This window comes from Lytechinus variegatus, chromosome 17, assembly GCF_018143015.1.
Source record: "Lytechinus variegatus isolate NC3 chromosome 17, Lvar_3.0, whole genome shotgun sequence".
NCBI classification, from domain to species: domain Eukaryota; kingdom Metazoa; phylum Echinodermata; class Echinoidea; order Temnopleuroida; family Toxopneustidae; genus Lytechinus; species Lytechinus variegatus.
Window position 1 is genome coordinate 20092018 of NC_054756.1, and position 10133 is coordinate 20102150.

Consider the following 10133-nt stretch of genomic DNA (forward strand, 5'->3'; position numbering starts at 1 on the left):
GGGTGGGGGGGAGGGGTGGATGTTGTATGAAAGTTGTATAAAGGCCTAACCATAAATTTACCATAAACCGCTCTAAATCTGAAATGGAAGTTTCCAGCCAAGTGTCGGTCACTCTTATTAAAAAAAAGTGTCACCATTATCGTCCAACAATCCAGAATGTGACTCCTCGATTGTTTCAGGTGCACTTTCAGACATTTTCGGCCTTAAAAACACGCCCCTATATATAGTTTTCTCATTCAAAGGACAATTGTGCTTTTGGCACTCCTATCGTCGCATCCTCACGTACATTTTGTCGAAGTCATGACAGAAAAAATGCAAATTAGGACCAGTAACTAACGGTCTTTTCAATTCGAGTACAAATTTTCATTCCTTTTTTTTCTGTCGAGTACTCTTCATACTCATGAAAGCATCCTTCCTCGAACATGCTAAAATTTTCCATTAATTTTGCCTGTGCGTAGTCAATGGTGAGCACCCCGATAATCAAGTATCTTACTCTATTTGGTTGTTATTTTGGAAAGTAAAAAAAAGTAAGTATGATTTATGCTTATATTAGCAAATGAAGACCAATCGACCAACCTATACGTCCCCATCATTCTTTGGTGCAATTAAAACAGCAACTGATAGCCATTTTTTTTTTTTGGGGGGGGGCAAATGCCTTACTGCAAAGCGTAAAATCTGTTTAGAATGACACAATTTTATATAAACTGTGATTCAAACACACAATTGCTTCTAATATACCTTTTTTCATACTTAAAAAAAAACTTTAGCGAAACTTTCATTGCCAACAGGGCCGAAGCGGGCCTGTGAACGGAGTTAAGACTCTTAAGAGATAAAATCTATATACTTTCTTATAATCTGCTATCGTATTTCGTCTTTGTAAAATTCGTCACCACATCTTTGATTTTGGATTTCTGTTGAAGAATCACTATATAAGTGCGAATACAGTATTAAAAAAAGATACTCCTTTGAAACCCCAAAAGTGGAACAAATAAAAAGCATATAGGGTCTCTAAGTCAACGGTCGGAGATCGCGGGTGCGGTTAGCGTACAAATATAATTTTCAGGTTGTGGATGGCTTCAGAATAACAATCGTTGTCGGATTTCTGGTCGGCCAATTTTGATATGATGAATAAAGTAAATCAATAATTAGATTACATCAACCAAATATTACCATGGCATTAATGATAATAGAACCTGCCATGGATTGTTTAGCCTTCAGAGCATGTCCTGTGTCATATCACGAGGCTGGGAGCTGAACGCTACATTGATTCTAAATTATTGTTATAGTTATCATTATCATAATAATAATAATTATTATTATCATTATTATTCCTCTTATTTTTGTTATTGTTTGGTGTCGAAAAACAAACTGAGTCACAATGACCCAGAGGTCTCTCTTCTCAATATAACTAAGTTTGAATAATTGAGTATAATGTTAAATACGCATTTGAAATATTGAAACTGCGTTTTTTCACTGCGTTAATTAAAAACCTTAATTACAGCAACAAACAAACAAACATGATGAATATTCATATCACTAATCTGTAAAGCTTACTTATAGATTTATGTGTTCTTAACTTTTCATCGATGTCTTATTATTCAAGATTCTGCTGTTATTTACTCTGAAAACAAACCAATGCAAATGCACTGATGACAGCTAGGTTCAGATGAATTTAGTCCTTTCTGTTTCCTAGGCATATTCAAGCAGATCATATTCGGTCATGTCGTGAGTAGACCAATTAAGGTAGATACGCGGGTCGATACAGGAATATACACTTGGTGGTTTTGCATGATTAAAGTTGACTACGATATCTTGTTATTTCAATTAGGCCTAGTCGGGGCCTAGTGTGTTTTTAAAAGTGTTGTTGTTCGTCGAAATTACCTTTTTATTTCAATACACCGTGACAAAAGGTGCAAAACAGAACAAAAAGTTATGTTTAAGTTCATGAAAGTTTTATCTAGTGATTTACATTATACACTTATTTATTATAAGCGAGCAAGCATCTTCCTGTTAGAGTTAAGATGATAGCCTAGTTTAGAGGCCGGTGTAAGCCTATAAATAGTACATGCCTAAACTTTTCGTTAATGACGATGACGAGTCATTGCTTTAACATTGGCGTCGTTACATTATTTGGTCTGAATGGGTTGATGAGGGGATTGAAGATTAAGTGTCAGATAAGCGTCTTATACTAATGAATCTATTCTCTCATCAATAAAGCAACAAGCACTTTAATATGCAATGCAAGGGTCTATAGACTGCACTATACAACCATTGAACAGGCGCCTATTCGTGTCATACAGGGGTGTGAGAGCGGGTTAACTTCATGGACTTTGCTCCTACCAAGGGGGGCATTGAATAAGATCGCTGGTGCAAAACATGTTTGCTAAGCGCTCGAAATAATGCGGCGCTGTTTCCGGACTAGGCTTCGCAAATAAAAGAACTTGTTTGCAATACGTAACCTTTGACTCCGTTACTTCCGATCTGGCATAAAAGGGAAAATTGAGAAGAGGAGAAAATAACAGTTGAGGCGTGATTTTGGGCAGGCTGGGATCGCGCTCAGCCGTCATTCGATTGCAACATCTAAAACAGTTCAGACAAAATACAAGAGAACACGGATTATTACCTAGTAGTATGTGTTGATGAGCATACATTTCCGAATTTGGAGTCGCCAATGATTTGATCCAACAAACCAAGTTCGTCGGAAGTAAGGGGGTGAACATTTTTTTTATATACCGGAGATATGTTTGCAAGACTTTATGTTGTTTTATGAGCTTCAATTAAGGATATGGACTAGTGTATCAATGATGGACACGGACCAGTTAGTAATTTTGGCATTCAATGTCTCTTACTTTGAGTAAACTTGAACTTTATTCAGTCATAAATGTGTTGCATCGATAAAGTTTTCCCGGCTGGGAACTGAACATTTCTATGTTCTTACGGTAACAGTTTAAAATATAAAGTGGGACTCTTATCTACGAAGGAAACCCATCATTGATAGTATAAGGCGCCAGACGTGATAACCGGATAAGATTTGAACGTGTTTGACACTGCCGTGAATTAACTTAAGCGAGACTTTGTCACTGAAATGTGATATTCTCTAATAGTTTTTGTCATAAGACGAAAACAAAATGGCAGATCGGTTTCTGGAGGACCACAACTCATGCGACGAGTGCGGTGAGAAATGGCTGAGTACGGTCAATGATAGGGAGCCCAATGCCAGATACTTCACGAGAAGAAATCTCTGTTCCAGATGTGCGCGGGGAAAGTGTGCTAAAACAATATTGGATTCCCCGACGTCTTCTTCGCTTTCAAACATGAGGTGCTGTGAGCATCGACATCGGGATATTTTTCTCTATTGCATGAAATGCCGCCAGCCAATATGTGATGTTTGTGTGCTCCTTACCCACTCAGGACACGAATATCAGGATATTAATAAAGTGGTGGAAGAAAGGCGTGAAAGCGCCAGAGAATTACTCGGGAAAATTCTTGATAAGGACAAGGAGCTCGTGTTCGATCGTCGTAATATTGATGAATGCACTGAGGCTGTCAACGAGCGCTTCAAGAGACTGACATTCGCAGTGCTTGTCCGCGTTGAGGATAGGTCAAGAAACATTGAGGAGGACTACCGCGTTTCTGTAAGAAAGATCGAAAGTCGCGCAAAAGACGAGAAATTAAAGATAGACAGATGGAAAGACAATCGCTTGAGAGAGATGAAAGAGGAAAAAGATGCGAAGAGCCGAGAAATCAAGCAAAGACAAATCACACTCATGCATGAGCTCGATGAAGTGAAGCAGAAGCTGCTGGCTCAGATCGAAGAGGTTCGAGAAGGTTTGGATTCAGCCGATGAGATTATAATGGAAGCGAAAGGACTCGCAGAACGGACACTGGATTACGGGAGCCAGGAATTAATACAAATGGACGGTCCAATGACATCTAACTCCCGTCTTGCTGGATGTATGGAGCTGGAGCTCGACCAGGACATGATTAATACAGTCAAAGACATCGCAGAGAGCGTGAAGTTTGAACCAGAAAAGAGCGATGTTGACGATGCGAACTTACTTGGTCGGTTCGTCACCACTGCCCCTGCCTGGTGCAAGGAGCACACTATTCAAGTCGGTCTTCCAAAGTTTCGGTTGTTGAATGCGACCACGGACACAAATCGCGTGGCTTTTACGGGCGAGAACGACGATGATCAGTACGGGCTATATACGATGAATATTGAAAATGGAAGCACGAACCTTGTAACATCTGAAAGTCATTGTATCACAGACTCATCTTCAATCGAGGCCGATTTAATGGCAGTGTGCCGAAAAGGGCGAACGGCGATCGAAGTTTGGAATACGCAACGTGGAAAGGTGAAGCGGCACATTAAAGTTCCACGATCGTGGTCTCATACATGCCTCACCGTTGACCACGACGGCATGATCATCGCTCGCGATCACTCCAACACCCAGGGGAAACTTAACGTCTACCGGTCCGACAACGGTGAAAAAGTCCGCTCCATTCCGTACAATGGAACAATTTACAGTCTCCATGCGTTGTCGAACGGTCGTCTCGTCATCCAATCGGCAGCGACTGAGTTGGTTATTATAAACAGTATCGGAGCTACATGCGCCAACATCAATCACGAGGTCTGGCAGTGGGTACGATGTGCTGTAGCAAGGGATGACTCCATCATTGTCGCATACGGAAGGAAAGATGACCCCTCGGCGATTTACGTTGACTCCTATTCATCCAATGGCGAATTTCTTGACCATGTGACGAAACAGCGATGTTGCCCGTCCCTCGATCACATTGCCGTGGTCGTGACGAGATCGGGGAAGATCGTGCTCCAGAACGGTGACGATGTAATGATCTATGATCGCCTGATCCCCCTGATTCCCGTGACTTCGTCCACCAGGACGATTGACACGGTCTCAAGGTTGTCGACGTCTTCGCCGCCGAGATCGCCGACTCGCCGAACTATTTTCATGTGTATTCCGACATGATAGAACGCAATGTTTTCTTAAGTTGTTTTCAATATTTTTTGTTTACTTTAAATTTTGATACACAGCATAACCACAGGAAGATATTTTCAGTATTCGAATGGATCAAAGTTTATTTGAAAACTAGAAGATTCAAAGGCTTTAAATGTTCCGCAGATTTGTTGAAAAAAAATCCTCGGTGATATCTATTTTCTGAAAAGATTGGAAGTTTGGGACAAAATAATTTAGAACCAAGTCGTCACAATTTAGATCAATAAGATTTAATATCTAATTCTATTAGAATATTTTGTTTCTGATCTATTTTTTCTTTCATTCCTTCCCGATTACGATCATCACAATATGTTGATACCGATGTTTGGATTTTAGAGAACCATCATGGCTAGAATGTTGACCCGAATTCATGAAGGTGAAAACTGCGTGTAAGTTTTCTTGCATAAAATATCTCCTCTATATTGGGAACGCAATACTCAATACAAGTACAATACAATAAAAGTACTTGTAAGTGTTCAACCAGGGAAAATGTTTAATATCCATGAGTTTTGTAATTCATATTCTTCTGCTGCTATTTTGAGATTGATTAAGGTAAGGTTAACCCTCTTTAATTGGGGAGGGGATTTTTTTTACTCTATTGCTGAAAGTGTTTTCCACCAAGGTTTTTTTTTTTTTTTACGTCGAACATTTCACATTTGAGCTCTGAAGGTGGGGGGGGGGGGGTCAAATTATTCTCAAAACTACTAGGCGAAAAGCCAGTTGATATATGGTTGATTAAACCAATAATAGTGAGATAAAATTGTAAAAAAAAACAAACAAACAAAAAGACAGACAGAGGTGGGACTAGGTAATAAACCGAAACTTGCTGGAAGCAATTCATACTTGCTTGATTTCTCGAATAAAGTTATGAAGATTCGACAAACTTTGCTATTTTTAAAAATAGATTGTTTATGACAATAGTATTTATAGGCCGCGTGGCTAAATATGAAATATGTATTGACAGTTCCAAAATTTATAGAAGCCTAATCATATTTAGTATTATCATTATTATGTTATTATTATTATGTGCAATAATCATGTATGAAACTAATTCACGAATTGGTGCACGGGGTATAGACCTGGGTCCCGTAACACAAAGATTAGCGATTGATCGTACGCATGAGTTTTACGATGGATTGTACATTGCAGTCAATGCAATCTATCGTAGAGAAATGTTGTACGATCATTGCTTAGCTTTGAGTTACCGGGCCCAAGATTAGCTTGATATTCTTATTATAATTTATTTCCTGGACGATTCTTACTGTATTCAGTAAATAGTATTCCTTCTTAATGTTTATTCAACTCATGTTTGTTATAACTACAGTTTTACTCTGATTGATAAGTTATCAATATCAATTTTATTATACATGCTTACAAATGGATTGGATGATTTCATAGCTTTAGTTCAACAAAGCCTAATCATTGAGAACACATGCACATACAGCCCATCTGAGCCCCAATATCATATAAATGCCAATATATATTGGCGTTTGAAATCAAACCACATAAAATAAAAGTTTATGTATTTTTAACGAAAAAATACAACTTTTTTCATTTATTCAAATTTCGATTTCGTAAAAAGAAACATATCTTGCAAAACAATTCTTCCGCTATGATATTTTTAAAGCCCATGTGAGAAGTAAAATATATAAAACGTCAGGATCTTTAAAATAATAATCAACTGTGTACATGTTTGTTAATGTATGTAAGCTTTTCGAAACACTAACGAAAAATAAATATTTTCTTATCTTCCAAAACGTATTGGTGAACATTTCGGTTGAAGATGAATCTTGTTTGTCGATAACTGTCTTGTTCATGTATTCATACTCAATTGAACTATGTCACTGCCTATTTCATTATGTAAACAAACTCCATTCTTTAGTGTATTCATGTATGGTGTCGTATTTCGACGTAAGTACCAAAAGTGAAAGCAATAATTACGATAATGATGATGAATCATATTTTGATAATATTGTAAAAGCCGTTATAGAGGGAAATATTGACAATACAAATTTTCTTATATTGAATAGCAAACTTTGACATTTGTTGCTGTTTATTATGAGTGATCTTGAATATCAGAACTGCTATGTTCTTGCGTATAACAGTTGCTAACCATATACCTGCTTAGGACGCCTTACATGTTTCATTCTATTTGATATGACTTGTAAGTTTGTTGAGATTTCAAAATCAGCTAACAAAGTTATTGCGACTTCCTCTGTTTCAGAAAGTGAATAAACAAATCTTAAAATCATTATTCACATTATTTTGTAGATTGTTTCGTTTTCTTCTAGGGAACTGTATGTTTGGTTAAATCAATTTCATAGATGAGTAGTATATGTATGCTACATGAATGTAGATTGTGTGTTTGTTTATTGGTTGTGGTGATGTCATGATGATTTATGAACGATTCGAAGCTGAACACGCAAATGCGATGCAAAAATTTTCACAGCAAAAACTGTGGTGTTAACCGGTGTACATAGAGGACCACACCAGTTATTTTACACCGGTGTTAAATTGATGGTGTGAGTTTTACACCTATAGTTGTTATTACAACACCTATGGTTGTTACATTTCCACTCTTTGGTGATAATTATGTTCAATCTCTAGGGTGTTATTTTAACACCTCAGGGTGTGGTCCTCTATTAACACCAATTTGTGTCCGTTTTAACACCACAGTTTTTACAGTGTTATTACATTATTATATCTCTTTTCAATTGTGGCAGAAAACACAATTCGCTTCTTGTTATCTATCGCTAAAATTTGAATTGAATTGTGGGTAATTGAATTTAAGCTCATCCCTCAAAATGAGTTTAGAAGCCAGCTGGCTTTCGTTTTCAAGTTGTTCGTAATGTTTATTTTTCTGGAAATAGGGGGTCTTCTACTGATTTTTTTTTCAGCATTTAGATCCTAGATTATTTAGGTGCCTGAATGAAATTCAAAGCAATTTAGAAGAGAGAGAAATATACATGTAGATTAATGACAGAAAGAGAACTCGACAAAGAGAAGGGGAGAGAAAGAAAGGAAATTGAGGGGGGAGAGAGAGAAAATGGGAGAGAGAGGGAGACAGGGGGGGGAGGGGGAGAGGAGGTGAGAGGGGTTAGGGAAGAGGGAAGAAAGAAGAGAGCGCAAAATAGTGAATGAAAGTTCAGACATGCGATGGAAGAGCATGTTATAAAAAAAGAATCAGCGGTCGTCAAAGATTTATTGGCTCCTGCTCCTTTGTGAGCTTGTTATACGAGATAACAGGGACGGATCCAGCTTTCGCCAATAGAAAGGGGGGGGGGGGCACAACAATTTTTTTTCACCGGCATAATTTCCCCGATCAGCCGCTCAGAATTGATTTTTATTATAGAGGTATACATACATAACTGAAGACCTGAAAAGAGGATTATTTTTAAGAAGTTTTTTTAATTTTACGAGTCTCCCCTCATCTTGTTTCATTCACTCGTCTTCCTCCTTTTACTTTCCTTTTTCTTTCTCCTCTAATTTACCTTCATTCCTTTTTTACCATTTAATAAAGCTTTCAATCATTTTTCTCCAATCATCAGCTTTAAAAGGGATCAATCAATCAATTAATTATCAATCAGTCAAACAACAAACAACCACCCACCCACCAACCACCAACCAAAACCAACCAACCAACCAACCAACCAACCAACAACCAACCACTAACCGACCGACCGTCCCCAACCAACCAACCAACAAGCCGACTGACCGATCCAACAAGCCGACTGACCGATCAACCAACCGACCGACCAACCAACCAACCAACCAACCAACCAACCAACCAACCGACAAGCCGACTGACCGACCGACCGACCGACCAACCAACCACCAACCAACCAACCAACCAATCCAACCACCAACCAACCGACCAATCGACAATCCGACTGACCGACCAACCAACCAACCAACCAACCAACCAATCAACCAACAATAAGCCGACTGATCAATCAATCAATCAATCAATCAATCAATCAATCAATCAATCAATCAATCAATCAATCAATCAATCAATCAATCAATCAATCAATCAATCAGTCAATCAATCAATCAATCAGTCAATCCGACCTACCGACCGATCAATGAATGAATGAATTAAAATGATCAAATAGTCAATGGATGACTTAATTCGAGCATGGTGGCTCAGTGATATAGCGCCCACCTAGTGAACGGGAGGTTGTGGCTTCGATCTCCGGTCGAGTCATACCAAAGACTTAAAAAATATAACCTTTTGTTTTCTATCTTGGCGCTCAGCATTAATTGGATAAGGGTGATAAAATTAATCATTTGAATTAGCTTACGTGGAGAAATGAAAATACTCCTCATAAAAATTATTTTTCAACTAATCCAATTTTACTATGTTCGCGGAATTACGTGTCATCTGGATAAAAAAAATAATCGTCATGACTGATGAAAGATTACGTTGACATAGGATAAAACAGAGGAAAGAACTAGCGATGTGGGGGCGCTCTTCAGGAAAAGAAAACAGAATTATTCATCTCCTTTATTTATTTTTTTTGTCAATGCATTTACGTTACAAAGGGGGTGAACACGAACTGGAGGTATAGTATTATATTTAGGGAATAGTGCGTATGAAATGATGTGTATGTGTGTGTGTACGGGAGAGGGAGGGGAGGGGGATGACGCTAGTTAAGTGTGTGTGCGATTTTTGCGGAGAGACATGGAGGTACATGAATATCTTCATATACCACATAATGTTACATTATTATTTGTGTTATAAACAGTCAAGTGATTGTAATATCTTTCTTTGATAACGTTCTTTGTCTAAAAAAGTGATGTTATGGTGACATTTTCTTTTCTCACTCTTTCTGTTTCTGTTTCTGTTTGTGGTAATTCCCGTAGGAACTCGGCAGGACAGCATTTTGCTGGTAAACGCCAAGCTGGTATATAACCAATTACCTTGGAAACATTTTACATCTAGGTTAATCAGTCATAGCGGCTGACGTAATAGACGACAGATATCACTCTTGGGCCTTTTTATCAAAGTTGAGACAATGACAGAGTTGGGATTCGAACTCACAACCTGCGCGACTATGAGTCCAATGCTCTAACCACTGGACCACACGACCTGTCTCCTAGTGTCATAGAAGAGAT

The 10133-nt window shown here is 38.2% G+C and overlaps 2 protein-coding genes across 2 annotated transcripts; both read left to right on the forward strand.

The window, feature by feature from the left end:
* The first annotated feature begins 2421 nt into the window (after nt 1-2421).
* Nucleotides 2422-6583, forward strand: LOC121430851. Its single transcript, XM_041628276.1, has one exon. The coding sequence runs from the start codon at nt 3129-3131 to the stop codon at nt 4986-4988; it is 1860 nt and encodes a 619-aa protein (XP_041484210.1). The 5' UTR covers nt 2422-3128; the 3' UTR covers nt 4989-6583.
* Nucleotides 6584-7172: 589 nt separating this feature from the next.
* Nucleotides 7173-8955, forward strand: LOC121431304 (spore coat protein SP85-like). Its single transcript, XM_041628814.1, has 2 exons — nt 7173-7179; nt 8564-8955. Exons 1-2 carry the CDS (start codon nt 7173-7175, stop codon nt 8953-8955), a joined length of 399 nt encoding a protein of 132 aa, XP_041484748.1.
* The last annotated feature ends 1178 nt before the right edge of the window (nt 8956-10133 follow it).